The 21,888-nt window shown below is 38.7% G+C and overlaps 2 protein-coding genes across 2 annotated transcripts in view; both read left to right on the top strand.

Moving 5' to 3' along the window:
• Positions 1 to 5,865, top strand: part of CDX1 (caudal type homeobox 1) — a 34,254-nt gene extending 28,389 nt beyond the window's left edge. The window contains exons 2-3 of the mRNA XM_026696136.2: positions 2,653 to 2,798; positions 3,220 to 5,865. Of these exons, the coding sequence (XP_026551921.2) occupies positions 2,653 to 2,798; positions 3,220 to 3,423 (350 nt within the window). The 3' untranslated portion in view covers positions 3,424 to 5,865. The remainder of the gene's footprint in view (positions 1 to 2,652; positions 2,799 to 3,219) is intronic.
• Positions 5,866 to 14,643: 8,778 nt separating this feature from the next.
• Positions 14,644 to 21,888, top strand: part of SLC6A7 (solute carrier family 6 member 7) — a 37,058-nt gene continuing 29,813 nt past the window's right edge. Inside the window, exon 1 of the mRNA XM_026696171.2 lies at positions 14,644 to 14,848. Coding sequence (XP_026551956.1) covers positions 14,816 to 14,848 — 33 coding nt within the window. The 5' untranslated portion in view covers positions 14,644 to 14,815. The remainder of the gene's footprint in view (positions 14,849 to 21,888) is intronic.

Below are 21,888 nucleotides of genomic sequence, written 5' to 3'. Positions count from 1 at the left end.
GCATAATAAATAATAATGAAAATTCTCAGTTCTCCATGTGCCAGTTGTTATGTAACCGCAACAAGCATTTCTAACAATAAAAAAGAAAAATAGTAGTTTCAAGAGGCTCCTGGGTTTTTTTTTAAAAGGAAAAACACACACCTCTAAATCATATTATGCATACATACATACATACATACATACATACATACAATATTTGCTACTGATATAAATAATTACACTAGAATTTTTCATATAAATTACACCTGACCAAATTGTATTTTTATGTATACAATGAAATCAAATTGCTCCTCTTTGCCTTCCAGCCTTCCCAGCATTAGAGCCTTGTCCAGAGAGCTAAGTCTTTACATATTATCTCCAGAGTTGGATGAATTGAGTCTGGTCATTTGTGCCTTGAGTGAGAGCTTTGAGTTGATTTGTATCATGGTCCATTTGTTTATTCCCTTAGTTGTCCACATGGTCAGGAGTCTTCTCCAAACCCCAAACTGGAAGTGTCAATAGTCATCTTATCTGCATCTTCAAAGTCCATTACTTTTTTTTTTAATTTGAGAAAAATTGAAGTACAATTAATAAGGCACAGCTAGAGAGAATGCCAGAATCATAGCATTGGAAAATAGCATGTGAGAATTAGCATCTGGATGACTTCTAGAAAGACTCACCACATTATGTAGCAGCCAGTCATAAAGTTTCATTTTATATATACATTTCTTTATATTATCTGCACTATCATAAGAGCAATCTGTATTCTACGAGAGTGGAAATATACAAGTTCTAAGAAAACTATTCCCCAAACTTGGAGGTGGAACAAAAAAAAATTCTGGCAAGATGCAAGCAGTCCCTTGGACACACATTCTGCACATCTTGAATAAGAATTTGAACTTTAGTTTTTGTTTTTTGTTTTTAAAGAATAAAAACTGAGGCGAGTGGAATATGACATGCAGTTCATCCACCCAGATTTTTTTGTAGTGGATTTGGTAGAGTCCACTAAGTTTTTTTTGGTCAGTAGAAAGAATTATCACTGAGGATTTGTGAGGAAACATTTCCTCCTGTAGCCTACAGCATTCTCAAAATGTGCTCAGGAAAATTCAAACTTTTAAGAGCAGATTTTGAAAGTCTGCAGGGTTCTGTAGATGAGACAAAATCTTACTGAATTAGTCTACTAGTAGATTTCTGGATTGTGTACTGGTTGTTTTAAAACTGTAAAACATTGTGACAAAATGGATAGAAGACCTTCATATAATGTTTGCTGCATTGATGCTACAGAAAACATTTGGATCCTGTCAAATTAGATCTAAATGGAGGAAGAAGGGAAGAAAAAAAGTTAAATAAACATTGATTAATCATGTTCAGATCTGTTTTGTTTTCTAGTATAAAAATGTAATTTTCAGAGAGAAAATAAGTAATAGTAACAGAAAAACAGTAACCTCTTTTAATCTTTGGTGTAGTGCAACGGTCTCCAACCCCTGGGCTATGCCCACTACCACATTCAGAACTGGACCACATGAACAGTGTGGGAGCATGTGTGAACTTCAGGCGCTGGCGCTCACAGCCCCACTTGCACTAGCTGTGTGGGGTGTGCCTGCCCCTCACACAAAGCATCCCCTCTTCTTCCCCCCTGGGCCGGACCACCGACCTGGAAAGATTGGGGAACGCTGGTCTGGTGGTTAAGGCACCAGAGTAGACAGCAGGACCCTGAGAGTTCAAGTCCCTTCTTAACTATAAAAGCCAGTTGGATGTCTTAGACCAATCATTGTCTCTCAATCCAACTGGTCCCCTAGAGTTGTAACAGTGGGGAAACAGGAGGAGGAGCAGAGGTGGTATTCAGCAGGTTCTGATCAGTTCTGGAGAACTGGTAGAAGAAATTTTGAGTAGTTCAGAGAATCAGCAAATACCACTTCTGACTGGCCATGCCCCATCTATTCTCTACCTCCCAAGTCCCAGCTGATCAGCTGGGTCTTCTTTTGTTGTCCTGCACAGGAGAACAGAACTGGAAAGCAGGTTAGTGGGGTGAATGGGATTTTGCACTAACCTTCCACCTGGAGTGGGGAGGGAATGGAGATTTTACAATCTCTTTCTCCTGCCACACCCACCAAGCCACAGCCACCAAACCATGCCCACAGAACCAGTAGTAAAAAAAAATTGAATCCCACCAGTGAGGAGGAGGTGTGTAGTTTATGTTCATTGCCTTGAATTATTTATAAAAATAATAAAGGTGGGATACAAATAAAGGACAAAAGAAATAAAAAAAAAACATGTCACAGGCAAGTGACCAGCCTGGGATGAATTCAAATTCCTCACTATTAATAATGAAGGTTTAGCAATGCAACAGTTTTAAATCTCATTGATAAGAATTTTTATAAAACAGAATTGCTTAATTTTGATTTAACTGAATCATAGTTTGAAAGGGATGTACATATGAAAACAAAATGCACAGCCCTTAATTTTCAGAAAGTGAGTATCCACTACCAAAACAACATATTGTGGCAGTATTTCCTCTCCTCTCCCATCACCTCTCTTCCTCCTCTCAGTGATTTCCCCCACCTCCTCCTATTTCACAATCTTGCATCCTTCCTTATTATTATGGCCATCAATTGCCTCACATATTTTATATCTAGATATTTAACACCATGTACAACTGTTTGTTTTTGTTAGGCAAGACCAGAACAAAAGACAAGTACCGCGTTGTATATACAGACCACCAGCGGCTGGAATTGGAGAAGGAATTCCACTACAGTCGCTACATCACCATCCGGCGGAAAGCAGAGCTGGCAGCAGCCCTTGGACTCACTGAGCGGCAGGTGAGTGCTTCAGAAATCCCTCCGGTTGCAAACCATCACCCTGTTTTTAAATTACACAGGCTAATTAAGCAGAGTATAAATGTTCCGGTTATTTACTATCATTTATATATACACAAATTAATATTCATTGGGAAATAAATGGATGGACTTTTATATAAGCATGAAGAATTTGTTTCATTTTAATTGCTCCCTGAACCGTTATATGAATAAAAATGCACTCATATTTCAGTATGCACACTTTTCTGAAATTTGCAAAGCAGTTCCTCTGCAATATTTATCTACAAATCCATTCTGTTCCTCTGTGAAAATAAGTAACAGTTCACCAGTCAATCCTTCATATTAATGGTAAACTATGATAGATTAGGAGGAACTGTTTCCCTAAGCCCTTTCTTAATTTTATGGCCTTCATTTGTCCCTGCAGGTGAAAATCTGGTTCCAGAACCGGCGAGCAAAGGAGAGGAAAGTGAACAAGAAGAAGATGCAGCAGCAAACGCAGCCGGCCAGTACAACCACACCTACCCCACCAGCGGTCGGCACTCCCGGCCCTATAGGCGGCATCTGCAGCAGCACCACCAATCTAGTTTCCACCTCACCAATGACTATCAAGGAAGAATTTTTGCCTTGAACTCAGCCTTTCCATTATATCTCCAGACTAACGTACGCAGAATGATACGGATTTCCTCGAGAGTCAAACTAGTTGTCAGACTCTCAACACTGGAAGCTAGTGGCTTTTTCTATATGCTACTCTATTGGACAAATGTAATCAACTCATTCCTAGGAGTTAAAAACCAAATAGGCCTCTGTTGCTATTAGAGAAAGACTTGCTGTTGTCTCAGACAGGGGAGGAAGCATGGGTGTTTGGGAAGAAAGAAACAAGGAAGTGGTGTACTTAGGGAAAAAAAATCTGAATCTTCATCTTCATCTGGATCAGAATTTATAGAGTCAGGTGATTCACAAGTTTAATTAATTATTAAATTATGTTTTATCATTACTCAGGCCTTGTTATGTGGGTCAAAAAGGCAGGAGCCAAGTGACTTATTCCAAGCCCAGTCCTAGCCAAATCATAGGTTAGGTCAGATGATAGAAACTGAGCCCCAATTTTACATACTATACAGTATGTATACCATTAGGAACTAAAGTCAAATTAAAGGCTAAGTAGGGAAGAGAAACAGGTAGGAAGGAACATGACAGTCAAGTTGGTGAAAAACTAGCCAAAATCCTCAAGAGAGGGAAGGAAGTCTGTTATTGGCTTCCACAAAACAGATTCTCTTAGAATGCTAAAAGTCCAACATTGTTTTCTTGAAAATTTTATTCATGCATATATTCTGCGTCAAAGGCATCTGACTTGGTGTCAGACACTTATAGGCTCATGTTTTTCTTAGTTCCTCCCACCATATTCCTGCACAGTATTTTGGGGTTCAGGATAAGAGCTTGGATTGTCATCCTACTTAGCAAGAGATTTATCTGAGGGGCCCTTGATGCTTTCTGGGTTTTCTTGTTTCCATGCAGACACTTCATTACCCAAACTAGGTAACATCAACAGTGCTATTATGATTTATCTGTTACTTCCTCAGCAGGAGGATTTATATTCCTATGCTGGTGAGGATTCTGGCACCTGCAGCCCCATATCATCAGGAGCAGCCCTGAAGAAAGGCTGAATTAAAGCTTCCCTGGCTGTAAAACATAGGGGCTCAGGTTATGGACCACATTGCATCATCATCATGATCAGCAATTTTCATAATGTGCGGGAAAGACATTGGGTGACAGGTGAAAAAGGTGCTGCCTGGAGAATGGTCCAAAAAGAGATAGCATAGCCTGTAGATGCTTAGTGGGTGGAGCAAGATGCTCAGAAGGGACCCATCTTAATTTTTCAGGCTGTAAAGGAGACTGTGGGAGAATTTTACTTTCAGACTTGCAAGACTTCTGTTCTATAGCTTTACAATAAAGTAGAGTTAGTTTATCTGGTTGTGTTTCCTGTCTGGTCTACCTAGTAAAGATGACTGCAGTTCACTTCATATGTGTAAATCCAATCATTGTCGGGTTTGTAAATATACTATATGGCATAATATTATGTGCCAACTAGGCCACTATGTTTATTTAAGAAGCATGGTTAAAACAATGCCTTCCCACAATGTGGGAACTCAGTCATGATTTCCCTATATGAAGAAAAGAGCAGAATGAATCAATAAGACCAGGTCTCTACTGTTCACTGACTTGCTCTGCTATCAGTACTCTAATCAAACTTGTAGTAAAACTTCACCAGTTCTTTAAAATGGACGTGGGCATCTTCTTTGTGTGATTATAGCTGACAGGAGAGGGCATAACTTCAAAATGGAATTCTCAAAAACAAAATCAACTTATTTCCCCCTTATATCTTTGATTGAGTTCCACTAATAGCACCCATTACATGCAGCAGAGATGCAGAAATATACATTAACTGGATTCACCCATTACATTAATTCATGGTTTGTTGAACAAGCGCCAGTGGCAGACCACAATGACTGAGTTTACACAAACAACAGTGGTGGCAAGCTACTGTGGTGGAGTTTACCTGTTAACAATAAATAAATAAATAAATTATTTAACAAGCAAACCACATTATGACTTAACATAGTGTGTGAACTCAGCCAATGAAATGAAACTAATAGTGATCAAGAAAGTCATTAAGTAAGTCTGTTCCCCCAATGTCTGTTGGAAGTCAGCTGGGAAGATTGTACATCACAATTACGTGACTGCAAGATGCTGCATAATTGTCACAAATGCAAACCAGTTGCCAAAGTGCTTGAATTCTGACCATGTGACTATGGGATGGTGTGATGGTCATAACTTCAAGGACACGTACTACAGTAAGTCACTTTTTCCAAGTCCATTGTAACTTCAAACTCTTGTTAAATGAAGTCATAAGTCGAGGATTATCTGTAGCTGATCAGATGACTTTCTATCTTTCACCTTCTTGGTATATATTTGGCTTCGAACTAATTGCTTTGTAGGCTGCCTTATTCTTTTTTCTCAATTTAATAATCAGCAGAACTTGACAACAAAAGCAAGTTTATGTTTCTTCATTATGCCTGCTCAAGTTTACCTTGTTTGCATGTGTTTTTAAGGTAATTTTATAAGCCTAAATAATTAAAAAAAATATTTTGGATATTTGTGATTACCCTTCCATCTTTTTAATGAGATTCATTGAAGTACTATTTCGAAGTCTGGAGGTGAGGAAGGAGTAAATAATAATGATACAACATCATCAAACAGACTGCCCAGGGTTGTCTTATCAGGGAGATAGGCAGCATATAAATTGAATAAATAAAAAAGTAACGATGTCTGCCTGTCCCAGATCCAGAAAGACTCAATAGGTGGATAAAGATACCAAATCCTGTCTAAACAACTAATAATTTCCCATCTTTATTTTTGTACAAGTCAAAGTAGAGTACATAATACTTCTACCTTTTTTTCCAACAACAACCTTGTGAGGTGGGTTGGGCTGAGAGAATGTGACCATATGCCTTTTTAAAATTTAGAACATGATACAGGTAGATACTCTTTGTAGTAAAGCAAAGCATATTTTTTATGCTACAAATTATTAGACTTGAATTATTAAATGGCTTTGAAATGTTTCATGTCTGTGTTTCTATAGGCAGGAGATTTTTGTAATAAACCCATTTCAGTAATAAACAAGGACTTTCATGGTTTAGCATTCTAAAAGCTAAGAATAAATGCATTTATTCTTCAAAGGGAATATTTGAATATTGTTGTTTCATATCTGAAATTTAGTCTATTATATTTGGAATATCAGTATCAATTCATTATGTTTCTTTTGGTTCACTTCTTTGAATTGGTTTAATTAAACTACTAATACTACTAAAATTTCTTTCAACTCCTTTGTTTCTCCCACATTAAAGGACTGGTGCAAGGAAGATCTATTTCCAATTGTTTCCTAATCTTAAGATTATATACATGTAAAAAAGTTTGCTGAGTTAGATTGGATTGTTTTGCTGAATTTTTCCTCTGTAAATAAATAACCAGTAAGTTCTAAATATACAGAAAATAAAAAGAACTACAATAAATTATACATGCATTCTCTTATTTATTTTTATTTTCTGAAAGTTATCAACTAATTATTTTGATTAGGTGTGATTACTGAGAAATATCTCTTGTTTGAACTAAATCTGTTTTTAGTTGCAAGCACTCAGCAAAGATATCAATGATTTCATAGCATACTGTGTAGTAATAATAATAATGTAACCATGATAATAATAAACATCATCAGCACTAACAAAACCATTATTAGTCAATTCCAAAAGGCAACTTTACTTGCAACAATTTACATCCTGTAACAATACCTTTAACGCTATTGAGGTACAACATCAAGCCAACTCAGAGTCACTTTGAATCATGAGGTGGGCAGTAAATAAATGTGATAAATAAAAATAAATAAAACATCTGGATATCTCAGACCTTGGGAAGGATAGGTGGATAGGTGGATAAAAATGCCAAATCCAGTCTAAACATCTGGCTGACTGTGTTGCCTCTACTAAATCAATCCATTTCTTGTCAATTTTTGCAAACATTACTTTTGCAAACAAAAAACAAAAAACGTGCAACTTTCACACACACGAAAGAAAAGTTTAAATCTTTGTTACACTCATGTCACATTTTAAACCAGTTTACTCTGCCTTGAAGCTCGGAATGTGCGGCTCTTTTGGACTGTTGACATCTTAACAAGGGGGCAGCCGAGGAAAATGAAGAGAAGGGAAGGGCTGCTTTCTTAGGGCCAAAGACCAAGGACAGTGAGTCATAAACAATTAGTTACTCTGGGTTTTTAATCTTGCTTTATGACTGTCCCCAGGCTGACAAGCCCCCATCTAAGAACAGCAAACATAGAAAGATGGTTTGAGATAGCACGTGAAGCAGCTGGCACTGATGTCTTTGGGACACAACACAGTCAACACTTCACCATTTCTTGAGCTTAATTGCTTTGTGACTCACATTGCTTCTACTTGTTGACACCAGGACTAACTTTGCAGATGGCACTTTGGACTGTGGAATCAGGATGTCACTTGGGGACAGACAGAAATTCCAGAAAGATGGTGGTAAGATTCTGTTCACACTGAGTAACTGTTGAAAAAGCCAGATCCAAACCTTGGGTGTACCTCACATAGGAGAGTGACAGCCATTTTACAAACTGGATAGGGTTAGATTTGACAGGTGCCTGCTAAATATATTAGAATGCTATAATATCTAGAACTGTTCTGATGAAGATTAACCAGACCAGCCATTTTGGAGAAATAATTAAGTTCTCCTATATTTACTAGATGCATAGAAGAGGATTTAGAACAGATTGTTTTTCACAGTGTTGAAAATAATAGATATGCCTTCTGTTGATAGAACAAAGCTGTGTCATAGCATTTCATTCCCTCTTCCTCCTTCCCCCCTCCCCCCCCACTCTCTCTCATGCACACATACATGTGCGTGTGCACATGCACACACACACACAGCACCTCCTTTTGGCCTCAGTTTCCTGAAAAGAAATCAAACTGTGGTGGCACAGTGGTTAGAGTGCAGTACTGCAGGCTACTTCTGCTGATTGCTGCCTGCCTGCAATTTGGCAGTTCAAATCTCATCTCAGCTCAAGGTTGACTCAGCCTTCCATCCTTCCGAGGTCGGTAAAATGAGGACCCAGATTGTTGAGGGCAATAATGCTGACTCTGTAAACTGCTTAGAGAGTGCTGTAAAAGCACTGTGAAGCAGTATGTAAGTCTAAGTGCTATTGCTATTGTAGCACAATGCTTGTGGAGATGGGCTTGCTGCTTGAGACAGAAGATGACTTACCAATTTGCCAAGGGCTCTGACTCAGCTTCTGTGGCTGGACCTGAAGAAGCAGAGAACAGTGGAGAACTAATGTGATCAAAAGTCAGATTCATCCTGGAAAGCCAGCTTTCTTATTATGTGAAATAACAATCCAACATCTCAGAAAATCTGATAAACAGCTACCATCTATTCTATGCAGACTGTATCCCATGGCCCTAAGTTTGTAATAAAACAGAAGAAAAGAGTAAATGCAAACATTTATACTGTCATTAACAGTCCTCCCTTTTACTGGTGACAATATCCAAGCAACATACTCTTTGCTGCTTTACTACACTGTACATAACATTATGTCTTTCACTCTCTTTGTATCAATGGATGGTCACACTTGAGGCTTAGCAGGGTGGTGGTGAAGTATTAATGCTACTTTATAAATCCTTAGTAAGACCATACCTTAATCCAGTTTTGGTCACCACATTACAAAAATATATTGAGACTTTGGAAAAAGTGCAGAGAGCAGCAACTAAGATGCTCTTCTCTGCACTAGAACATAGAAGAACTGTTGCAGGAGTCGGATATGGATAGTCTAAAAAAAACAGAAGGACTAGGGGTGACATGATAGCAGTATTCTAGTATTTGCCACAAAGAAGAGGGGGTCAACATATTTTCCAAAGCACCAGAAGATAAGACAAGAAACAATGGATAGAGACTAATCAAGGAGAGAAGCAACCTGGAATTAAGGAGAAACTTTCTAAGAGTGAGAACAATTAACCAGTGGAACAGCTTGCCTTCGGACGTTGTGGGTCACTGGACAGTCACATTTCTGAAATGGTATAGTGTCTCCTGCTTGATCAGGGGATTGGACTATACCTCGAAGGTCCCTTCCAGCTCTATTCTGATTGATTGAGTTTTGTCAAGTCTATGGCAGATGAAAGAGTTAATGTACTTCTGATGTGCTACAGTCCACATGCTGTTTGAGCCCTTCCCTGAAATCTGTTTAAATTGTATACAGAAATGTATGTGAATTGCTTATAGCTTGTGTAATATGTACTTTGGCCAGTCCGGAGCCTTTCTTTCTCCTTTATTCCCTCACAAATATTTCTTTTCTATGGCAGGAACAGCCATAAGGAAACCATAACAACTAGGCGACTTCATGGAATTCTCATGTAATCGTATCAATGGAAAAGCCATACCAATTAAGAAGCTGGTTACTTCTTGCCCTACAGCATTTTAGGAGCAGATAGGAAAATAAATAGGAGCACCAGAAACAAAAAGGAGAAAAATATCTGAGCTTGGGAATTCCCCTCTAAAGATGGCCGCAGGGGGGAAAATACTATCATCATCACCAATCTTGGTGATTTGTATTTCTATACTATATGGAGAGCTAATAATATAATAGAGTGTGTGGATGGACAACTTTTTCAGTGACAAGAGATACACAGATTGTGAAATAAGGGCCCAGCAGACACCACACAAGCATGAATGTCCAGTTGCATTCCCTTTCAATTCTCTGGAGAGTGGCTCAAATTTCTGGGTAATCTTTGGTTAGTCTTTCTGCTTCAATCAAACTGATCCCGAGGTTGTTGTGAGCACATCACCCGTGGAGTGCACAAAAAACATTTTTCCAAAAGAAAAAAAATCATCTGCAGATGAAGCTGCTAGTAAGGAAACAGAAAGAGGTTATGTATATTTAGCAATGTGCCTATGGCCCTTTCTCTTTCACCTTCTTAGACTCATGGACACATGATGTTTCCTGGTGAATTGATATATCAACAACAGCCCATATCTGCTTCTGAAAAGGATTCTTTCAAAGGTTGTACGAGGCCAATCAGAACTTGTATTTAACAGCGGAAATTATATTTTGATCTGAGAGTTGAAGGCTCAGCCTTACCAATTCTGCCAAACTCCTGTCTTATACAAGGAAAAGGATCCAGGAAATCTGTCTGCCTATACCTACTCTCCACTCTCAGTACATGCTTAATTTTCTGAGATTAGAAACCACGATTGTGTCCAGATTAGCTTCCAAGGCTCCAATTACCAAGCGCTACTTTATCATTTTTCTTTGTTTTTCTTCCTTTTGCTTAGATGATATATTATTTTCTACTTCATTGTGACATTTTTATAGAAACCTTCTATCAAATTGTGAGTTTGTGTGTGCACGATAAAGAAGATGCGAAAACTACATGCATCATTCAAATAATTCTCAGGGTAAGGACAGTGGTGAAACAGAGATAAAAGCCAGCACAAACTAGCAAATATGAGGAAAAATCCCATGCACCGTTCCATAAATGGTGGCACTTTCTAAATATATTAGGTATCAGTCAGAATTCCCAGCCAACCCGATAATCTATGGCAGTGTTTCTCAACTTTAGCAGCTCTAAGATGTGTGGACTTCAGCTCCCAGAATTCCCCAGCCAGCCTTGGCGGCAGGGCAATTCTGGGAGCTTGAGTCCATACATCTTAGAGTTGCTAAGATTGACAAATACTGAGTATGGAATTCTAGGCACCGGAGGCCATTTTGCCTGGAGGACCATCAAATTCTGGGTGCTGGTTGACAACTAACAAAATATTAAATGCGTATAAAAGAGGAGTTCTCAGAAAACTAATAAAGAAAATGTGAATTCAAAGCGGCTCCTGCCATATACTGAGAAGATGAACTTCCAACCGAAACTCTATCAGGCTTTGCTTGTTTACCTAGCGGGTTAAAAGTCCATGAAGTGACAGACTGGTCCTTTTGGTTCCCGCAAAGACTGTGTGCACAGTGATGAGAAACAGCCATAAAACTAGTCCTCAGTCTCCATCTCCTCTCAGTCCTGAAATGGGATCAGATGCTTTTGCTTTGAAAGCATCTTCCCATACATCTGAGCTTCCAAAAGCTTAGTTGAGACATGCTAATTTGCCTTGGATCAACTATGTTTTGTACATCTGGAAATGGATGTCATTTGTTTCTTGTCATTTATTAACCAGCAACAACGACGTCACTGGTTTTCTACTCTTATTTTATTATTACATTCCTTCTGAATTTTACCCTATCTACTTTTGCCAGTAGAGGGAGCAAGGATATCAAGTACTGAGGAAGAAGAACAAGAAAATGCTACAGTTTAACTGTAAACTCTGCACTCCTGTCAATCTTAGGGGAAGAGAGAAGAATGAAAAACTGCAGAGCTTAAAATGGAACTGCCCTACGAGTTGACAGGAACTTTTGAAGAGATGTAAACTGAAAAGAAAACTAGGAGGACCTAAGAAAAACATGTGTTCTCTGTTCTTGTAGTAAGGTCCTGCTTCAAGTGGATTATTATTTCTGGGAATATTTCTAGTTTTATACCCAACATTGCTCAATCAAACTTAATGTATAAATTTGCATTTCAGGTCTGCTGCTGTGCATTTCCCCTCTCATTTCTTTAGATAGCATGGATCTTGAACAGACTTATTAATATTTTTTATGAAATCAGTAAATTAAGTGTTTTGAAAAGGGATAGAATAATCTGGGATAGCAGAGTTTAGAATCCTCATAACAGAGAAAGGGGAACAGAAAATGGAACTTTCCATGTAACTAGAGCCATATTGTGAAGCAATATGATATTGTCAGGTTCTTGAGTGGAAAATTGTTGTTTGGATGAATTAAACCTATTCCACTAACAGCAACTGTCCTAGAATTGTAGATTTGGAAATGACCACTTAGGGCACCAAATCCAACTTATTCATTGGAGGAATCCTGATTAAAGCAGCATGACAGATGATGGTCCAGCCACTGCAATTCAAAGAGAGGCCATTAAATTGCTGGGTCATTAGTTCTCCTATTATTGTTAGTCACACACTAATTGGTTCAGTCTAATGTATCTTAGACTGGATTTGGCATTTTTGTCTACCCATCAAATCCTTCCCAAAGACCTGGACAATCAGATATTGTTGTTTCATGGTGTTAAAGATATTGTCTCAGGATGTAAGCTGTTTCAAGTAAAGCTGCTGTTTGCAATTGATTGGTTATGATTTTTTTCAGTACAAATGATGTTCAAGTGATGATCCAGATGTTATTACTTTAAATTTCTCATTAAATTGCTCTTACTATTAAGAGGTCTTTGGGTTTTTGGGTTTTGTTTTTGCATTCATCCAGCCTCTGTCTTCTCATTTTTTATGTCACTCCTACTCATGCAGATGGAACGAGGCTGAATGAGCCAATAATCGCAGTATCCATGATGATGAGAGGAAGTGTAGTGTTTGTGCCGAATAGATGGAGTTGATATAGCCCAATAACTCTCATGAGCTTCAATGAATGATTTTGGCAGTGTTCAGAATGTCCCTTTCTACTATTGCAATCCCCAAATATTTGATAGGAGTTTGCAGGCAATCTACTCCAAACAAACAATCACAAACTCTGGTAAATGTTGTAATGGCTTTTCATTGTGATCAGCTGTTTCTTGTGCTGCCAGTTTGTAATGATAGTGGGAAGATAGATGCTTACCTTGATAAATATCTCAAGCACTTGGTCTACCAAAAAGGTCATACATTCTTTAAGAGCTCATACATTCTTGCAATTCTACAACCCCTTTTGTGTGTGCATATTGTTTATCTCTATGTGCCTGTTGATGGCTGATTTGTCAGAAATAAACAGCATCTACATATCATTCCAAAAAGACAATCAAAAGCCAAAAAAAGAGAGAAAATAAACAGAAAGATCAAAACACCTCCTCACCAGCAATCAACACCCAGCTATGCAGAGTCTAACACCAAGGTTAACATTAGACCAACAATCAAGAAGCAAACAATACCCCAATCAAGGAACTGCCAACTCAGACAAATAAGCTAAAGGTGAACAACAACCCAATCAATGAACCACTGACAAGGCAAGCCTCTAGTATAGGGGTGTCAAACTCGATTTCATTGAGGGTTGCATCAGGGTTGTGTTTGACCTCGGTGGGCTGGGTTGGGCATGGCCAGCTTGACATCACTGGTGTCGGGGGTACTTGTGGTGGCCTGAGTGCTCTGCCAGCGAAAACAAGCTCCTGAGCTCCGTTTTCAGCCACAACAACCTCCTGAAACTCTCTGCCAGCAGAGAGCTGTCTGAGCCCTCCCGAGCTCTGTTTTTACTGGGAAAGGCACCACAGCTGAGTCCTTTGCTGTTTCCAGAGTGACAGATCCGAATCCGGCCGGTGGGCCTTGAGTGTTAAAAGCCTGCTTTAGTCCCCACTCCCTACTAACTGGCTACAGAACTTTATCCCATTCAATTAGCAAGAATGAACTTCTGAGAATCAAATGTATCAAAAGGAATCATTTATTGAGACGAGACAATTCATGTAGGAGTTCAAAGCAGCGCCTGAGGTCCCTCAAGCATACAGGGATAGATAAGGGAGTTTAGAACCCCTCCCCTTATCTCGATGTGTATTTAGAGAAACAAGAGCCAGTATGTTAATTCCCCTTCTGTAGGAACGATCTTTCTCACAGTTTCCCAGGACATACCCAATTCCCCCCCACCTTTTTTAGAATGAACTTTTTCCAGAGATTTCCCGGATACATCTCACTGTGGAATTTTTATGATCTTCTCATCTCCTGCCTGTGCCTCTTGGAGCTGATAGGTTCTGGCCATCTGGCTTTTCTCCCTCCATTGTATCATGTGTGGGTTATATAAATTCGATATAAGGTTAAATATATTCAGGTTACAGCCTCCCCCCACTTTTTCTTCTTCCACTAAAGAAATGACAGATACATGGATCTGACACTAACACTGATGATATTACCTAGTTTGGTAATGAAACATCTGCAAGAAAATAACCAAGCTCATCGAGCAACAAGAATCCCACATATCCCGAGCAACAGATATTCTCTTCTATAGATTTAAGTGTATGAATATTTTGCCCTTTGTCTTTCTTTTTGACAATCTGCAATATTCATTTAATGCTAAGCAAACCTGCACACTAGCCAGCTTCTGTTGTTCCTAGTCCTTCCCTCTTTCACTCTCTCTCTCTCTCTCATTTTGCTTTATTCTAGAGAGTGTTAACATCTCTTCTCACTGTGCCAGTTACACTCAGTCAGGAAGCAGCAATCTGGAAACAGACAGAAAAGACAACCAGGAGGATATTTATTGATCTGCTTATTGTTTTGGATGCTGCTTTCTTCCTTTCCCATTGTGCAGAGAGAAAGAAGACATCTCTTGAACAAGTGGAAGAGGAAGAGTACACACGTAGGCAGGGAGAGCATAGCAACCAGGCTCTACCATGCAGAAGAGCCAGGAGCATCATGCTCAAAAGGTAAGAGGCTGCAATTTGTATTGGAAGCACTTCATGGGATGCCACAGAGGTGGAACAGAGAGGAGCTGCAGCAGGTGGTTCTTTTTTCCTATCAGAGGGGCTGAGATACAGCATAGCAGCCTTAGGTAAGTGTGGCAAGGGGTCTATTGTGTGTAACCAGATTCCCCAAGGATTTATCTGTATCGCCCTTGGGAGGAGTAGAGCTTTCTCTGCTCCTAGATTGATGGCAGCACATGAGATGGGTGGGTAGCTCTCAGGACGAAACCTTCGGTCTCACCCTTTATAATTAGCAAGTTCCCTCATCGCCTGCATTTCACAGGGAGTCAGCTGCATCCAACCCAAGAGGCAGCTGTTTTTTCTAAAAGGCAGCAGGTGCTTCCACTGGGGTGACTCATGTGGGTAATTAGCAGGTGGGCGGGAGGGCAAGACTGGAAGTCAGTGGGTTTTGGGGTGAGGTTCAGAGAGTGTTTGCAACAGTTACTGTCCCTTTGCTCCACTTTATTCAACATGTGACAGGTGTGACTGAACACCGTGTTACAGAATAAGGGAGAGAGATGGAAGGGATTGTGATGTTGCATTCAGTCTGCCTTGCTGCACTTGGGAAGTGCTGGCACAATCACTGGGGCTAGTCTATGGGTCTCTTTCCATATTCCACCCCTCCCCCTCAACCCACCCTGAAAGTCCTGTGTTACCTGGTGGCATTTTCCTTCCTTTTGGGGGGCATTGAGTTTTGTTACCTAGAGATGTCTTTCCTGTTTTCTAGCCCTTGCCCCCCCCCAAAAAAAAATCCCTAAAAGTTCTGAGTCCACCAAGAACCAACCTATAACATTGTGTTGGCTGGTTCTTGGTGGACTCAGAACTTTTAAGGAACTTTTTGTTGGCTGAAGATTCCAACTCATTACAAAAACTCTGCTTTTCTATGCTGGACAAATAGAAATTGGCTCTGTCCATTTCCAAAAATAATACAGACTTCCTGATATATATTGTTCAAACTTCTGTTTTGTAGTTAAATAGATTCTAGATCTTTCCAAGTTACTGCCACTACCTTAAGCCCTCTGAGAGGATTTATGCAATGAGAACATGTTTGGCTATGGATGAATGTGATTTATGAAGGTTGCTTTTATGAGGGTTGCTTTTCCTGGGCACTATATTTCATACCTAGTTTGCCTACAGGGCAAACATTTTGTATAGAGCAGAGAAGGAAAAGGAGGAGAACATTGTTTAGAGCAGGGATCTCCAAACTTGGCAACTTTGAGACTTGTGGACTTCAACTCCCATAATTCCCCAGCCAGCCTGAAGAATTCTGGAAGTTGAAGTCCACAAGTCTTAAAGTTGCCAAGTTTGGAGACCTCTGGTTTAGAGTTTTTAAAAAAGTGAAAAAAAGTACTCAGAACAATTAAATAACAAGCTGAAGCAGTCAGTTATCTGTTATTGGTTCAGTCGGATTCTATTTGAATCAAGCTTGGTTTCACTTGATTTGTTACCTACAGATATAGAAATATGGACAGAAGACATTGACTTCTATTGTTCCAGATTGTTTTCCATTAATTAATTGCCTCCTTGGAATTCTGGAGGGACAGAATATTTTTCCTACAGATTTCCGTACAAAAATTGGCCAGTACAGATTTCACAATGTTATAAATTCATATATTGCACCAAGAAAAATTCCTTGTGTGTCCAATCAAACTTGGCCAATAAAAGAATTCTAATTCTAATATATCCACTTGATCCTTGAATTTTATCCCCTTATTGTCTCTGGTGAACTTCAGAAGAAATCCAAAGGCACAATCCAAAGGCTTACAGTACATATATTGATGATCATTCATTCAATTTTTAGATCATTTCTTGATTGATTCTTGCCTTTTGGACAAAGAATATAGGTATAAAAAGTCTCTCTTTTTCTCCCTGACAAAGCCAAGCCAAGCTTTATTAAACTTTTGATAAAACAGTAAGGCTTTTTTGTTTTTCAGTGACTCTCAAGATGCTAATCTCTTTGACAGGTCTCTTTGACAGGTGTCTTTTGAGAGCAGTAAAAGGAATATCTTGTTTCTGGGTAAGCAAACGTGGAATATAAATAGTCACAGCGATTCCTCAAAGACAGTATTTTGCTAGTATAATATGGGCAAATCCACGGCCCTGAGTCTCACAGTTTGAAAAAAATCAGCTGGCCATGATCCATCTGATTTGTAAGCTATTAAGCAAGCTGAATTTTCCATGCTTTGGTGATGAGCATGGGTGACATAGATACAGGCATCAAATATCCTAAAGTTCCTCTTAAGTATCACCCAAAGGCAAACAGGAAAAACCCAATAATGAGGACAAAAGAAAACAAAATGGTATAGAGCAGGCTTCTGTAAGTGTGCATGTGTGCCAATTTAGTAATTACTGTCTTATAAATAGAAATACAATCATGCATATTGTCATTTTGGAAAGACAATGTTTGGGTAGCCTGTGTGCCTGTTCAATCTGTTATCCAGATGGTACTACTGACGGGCAGCTTAAGGCCCCAGATCTCACCTTCTTGACAGAAATGAACCCATTTCATCTAAAACACAGGTGTCAAACCCAGCCTTGAATTTGATTCGGCCCACAGGATTCTTAGATCTGGCCTGTGGTGCCAACCCGGAAAGGACTGGCCCACTGTACCTCTACCAGCAAAAACACAGCCCTCCCAAGCTCCTTTTTTGCTGGCAGAGGGTTGCAGGAAACCATTGCAGCTGAAAACGTACCCCTGGAGCCCATTTTTGCTGACAGAGCACTTGGGCCACCACAGGTGTCCCCAACACAAGTGATGTCAAGCTGGCCACGCCCACCATGGCTCCTGAGGTAAAACACAACCCTGATTCGTCCCTCAATGAAATTGAGTTTGACCCCCCTGAGCTGGGATACACCTTCAAATAAGGTATTCTTTTCTTTAACAGTAAGACCCACTATCCTTTTTAAATCCTCTTCCAGCAAAATGGCCTGAGGAAATAATTGATGTGATCTCATTTCCCCATGAATGTAAGTCTTGTTCTCTCCTTAGCAGTGGGTGATAATGCAGAATGTGGACAGGATAACTACAAATGGCAGGAAATTGTACAGGCAGCAACTTTTGATTTATTTCACATCTAATTGAAAATTTCATTATAGTGTACAAAATAGGCTGTTCTGATTCCAACATTATGCAAATCGTTATTAATAATTTCCAAACACAAATAAAATCTTGGCACATAACATACCAGATTTAACTGGGGTTGAACAGAAGAAATTGTGGATAATTGATGTTATCTGGGGGATAGTAGAATAGAAGACAAAGAACACGAAGATCACAAAGTATCAAGATCTGAAAATCAATGTTGATTTATTTATGCCATCAATGTTGATGGCATAAACCAGCCACAGTGGTCCCTCTAGAGATCCATACATATACAATGCTGGTGTATTATGACAAGAACTTGATGTGTGTGAAGGCAACATCAGCTAAAGAATTGGTAGCTATGATTTCATGTTGAAGTGATGCTTCAGTTGTTTTGGAATTGCACCCATGTCCCCTATTAAGCAAAGTTTGAACCAGTAGTAATAGGTAATCCCAAAACAACTGACAACAAACTTGAATACCAACGGCATTGATGAAATTACCATTGGTCAATTGAAAAAGACAGGATTAGTTAGAACCGCTTATAGCTTGCAATGATGCCATCAAGCATCATCATTTGCTAATCCAAAGTCCTTGGAAAGGACTAAACAGGTGGATAAAAATACCAGACCCAGTCTAAACATCTGGTTGACCGTACAACAAACCATAATAATAAGGAAAGACTTTTGATTTGAAAAAGACAGCTTATATTGATTTTTCAAGTATACCCTGTGATTCAGTTGTACCATAGATTTTCCACCCCCACTTAGCATGAGAAAATGTTTTTACTAATAGATCCAATCCAAATGCCCTGTACAACTTTTCCCTCCTTCCCTCTTTATACTTTTGCTTTTGTTGAAAAGGTAAACAATGGGAAAAAGGATGCAAGGCAGTGACATCTAGACAGCCTGTAAAAAAAAATTCCACAAAGGAATGGTGATGGAATAAGAAAAGTCTAGTCTGGAAGCACCATCTGTTCTGAGAGTAGTACAGAAGGAATAACCATTATTAGCAAAATAAAGACATGTCAATTAAGAATCGACTCATGCATTTTAGCTATTCAATTTATTTATTTATGTGTTTATTTATTTTTTATTTATTTTAAATGAAAGGCATTTACCTGATATTTATGAGAAGAATGCAAGTCCAGTCCTGAGGTGGGACTATCTAAGGAGCAAGTTTTCCACCCAATATACAATAATGCTATATTCCAGACATTTATTAAAGTTGATCTCAAGAAAGTTAGATAATCATGTTTACAAAATATATTCCCCATGCAGTGGAAACAATATATGTAATTTGATAATGGTAAAGTAAATCTTGCCACATTAAGGTTTTGGAAATTTTATGGGTCTTGACATAAAATTATTTGCAATACATCTTTAATAAGTATTTTTATTTGATTTATTGTTCCCTACATGAGCACTCAACTCAGTTAACAATGTTCCAAAATACAAAACAAATAATAATATGTAAGGTGGACTTCAAAATGACTTTAACTATTAAAAGCCAGGTGATCGTTCACAGAGTTTTTTTTTTAAAGGGTGAGGCAGTGAGGATCAAGCACAACTCCTAAGGGAGTCTTTTCCATAGTTTGGAAGAAGCCAAGACAGGCATGGAAGACTGCTATTATGTCCCCGCTAGTCCTTCTTTTCTTCAAACTAGACATATCCAGTTCCAGCAACCATTCTTTATATGTTTTAGCCTCCAGTCCCCCAAGCAACTTTGTTGCTTTTCTCTTCACTCTTTCTAGAGTCTCAATATATTTTTTTACATCATGGTGACCAAAAGTGGATGAGGTATTCCAAATGTGGCCTTACCAAGGCAGTATAAAGTGTTATAATGTTATTGTTAAGTTTACACCTCTCTTTTTCTAGGCATCTGGCATGGGGATTGTCTTTAATGGCAACCTTCCTCATCTCACAACCACTGTTGTGATGCTCCAGGCGCAGGAATGCAGATTCAAGGCTCTATGCTTGACAGAGGCCTTTTGTTTCTACCAGTTGAAACAAGGAATCAGAAGGAGTAATTGTTCTTTCTGCTGAAAAATTTCCCCATTTTACCTGTCTGTCGTTCCTGAATCATTAACACAGTGTATCAACAGTAAAAGAAGTTTAATTTAGTAACTTGTGAAAAAATAACATTACAGCTTTAAATAATATTAATAACAGCATTAAAACTGTTAAATAATAAATCCAATTTAATTTGGCTGAAAAGTTGCAAACATTACTTGAAGGAGTAGATGATCTGAGATGAAAACAGTCTTTTGTTTTGTATGTGTATAAGAGTACGTTTTAAAACAAACAAGATAACACTGAGCTTTTATTTTACCCATTTTAAATAACATATGGAAAGACTGGCTCTTCAGAATTCTCTTTAATTCTCTGAAAGTATAATTTCCATGCTAATTGGAACACTTTACCCCCCCCACCCCAAAAGTGAGATGGGCCTCACTCTTCTGACCTTCAGAAAAAGTGCTAAAACCTGACTCTGCCAATTTACATGGAGGTTGAGGAATGACAGGCAACCCTCAGGGTGGTTGCTGTCATAAGGGTGTTCTCTGCACTTTTTAAATTTTTAATACTGCAATTCTATCTTTTGATACAGTTTTTTTAAGTTTGCATGTATTTATGCTTTTATAATTGGCGGCATGGTTTTTTTTTTATTGTAAGCTACCCAGAGTCACTTAGGTGAGTATGGAAATGAGATGGATGGATGAATGAATGAATCCTTTAAGGTATCAATCAAATTTTCATTTCCTAAACTTATTTGGGTGGGCTTCCCCTTTCTTCATTTCAGCCAGAATCAGAAGCCCCTTATGACTTAGTCAAGCATATACAATGTAGAGCTGAATAATTACCAAATCCCTTCTCTTCCATATGAATTACAAGGCCAGATATAGTATTTTATCTGTCTCAGTGCTTCTCACTTTCTCCCACTCTGCTTTTTGTTTCAACAGTTTCTTTCCTATTTCCTATTTTTACTATATCTGTTGGAAGTCTTTCTAGAAAACGTAGGTAGATTTTGTAGATTACCAAGGGACAACTACAGACTCCCTGAAATTCCCTGCGGAGAGGCTCTATTCTTGAGGGAGTTTTCCTTTATGCCTTCCTTCAGAAGTAAGGAAAATATAGAAAACATAGCATATAATCTTTCCATTCTCCAATGAAAACGTCTCACAATTTGTTTATTCTAGCAATGGATGCCTGTGAGTGAGAAAGAAAGGATCACCCAAGAGCCAGGTTTTTTTTAGGATCACAAGGTTTCCTTTAATGTAAACTAAAGGGAGAAAATTAGAGGTGAGCTGCATTTTTGTTGGCAGGGGTTTGCTGGTCGTGTGCATGTACACGCACATTTACGCTTCACTTTACTTTTTCTCACCTTAATATATTTTAATATTTTCAGTGAAATTTCTCCATCCCACAGAGCTTTCAAACAAAGACTGTGTGCATCCAGTTGTCCTGCTTTGCTCTTTGTTACATAGTCATAAAAGATACAATGATTAGATCTATTAGCATCTACATTAAAATCCAATTCCTTCCTTGCCAATTTCTGTCCTCTACACTCCAAACTGCTGTTGAGTACAATCTTATGTATGTTTGCTCAGAACTCAGCGTCACTGTTTTATAGTGCAACTTGCCTTTGGAAAGTGTCTCTAAGGTTATGTTTTTCGAAAAAGATGAATATCTGTGACTTTTTCATACTACTGTGCAAAATCACAAAGAAACCTTGATAATGCCCACCTGCATATCATTTGGCAGCCTTCTTCATTCTGGCTTTCTTGAGACCTAGGAATCTTCAAATGGGTTGAAGCCATTGTGGGGAACTAAATGCAACATACGGAGAATGTACCTGAAAATGTGTTCTGTATTACGTAGCTTTTTAACTATGTAAATTTGCCTATGGCAATGTTTCTCAAGCT

The sequence above is a fragment of the Pseudonaja textilis genome, chromosome 2, assembly GCF_049901715.1.
Source record: "Pseudonaja textilis isolate UNSWEBS1 chromosome 2, rPseTex1.2, whole genome shotgun sequence".
In the NCBI taxonomy this organism is placed as follows: Eukaryota; Metazoa; Chordata; class Lepidosauria; order Squamata; family Elapidae; genus Pseudonaja; species Pseudonaja textilis.
This window is presented reverse-complemented; position numbering and strand designations above follow the sequence as displayed.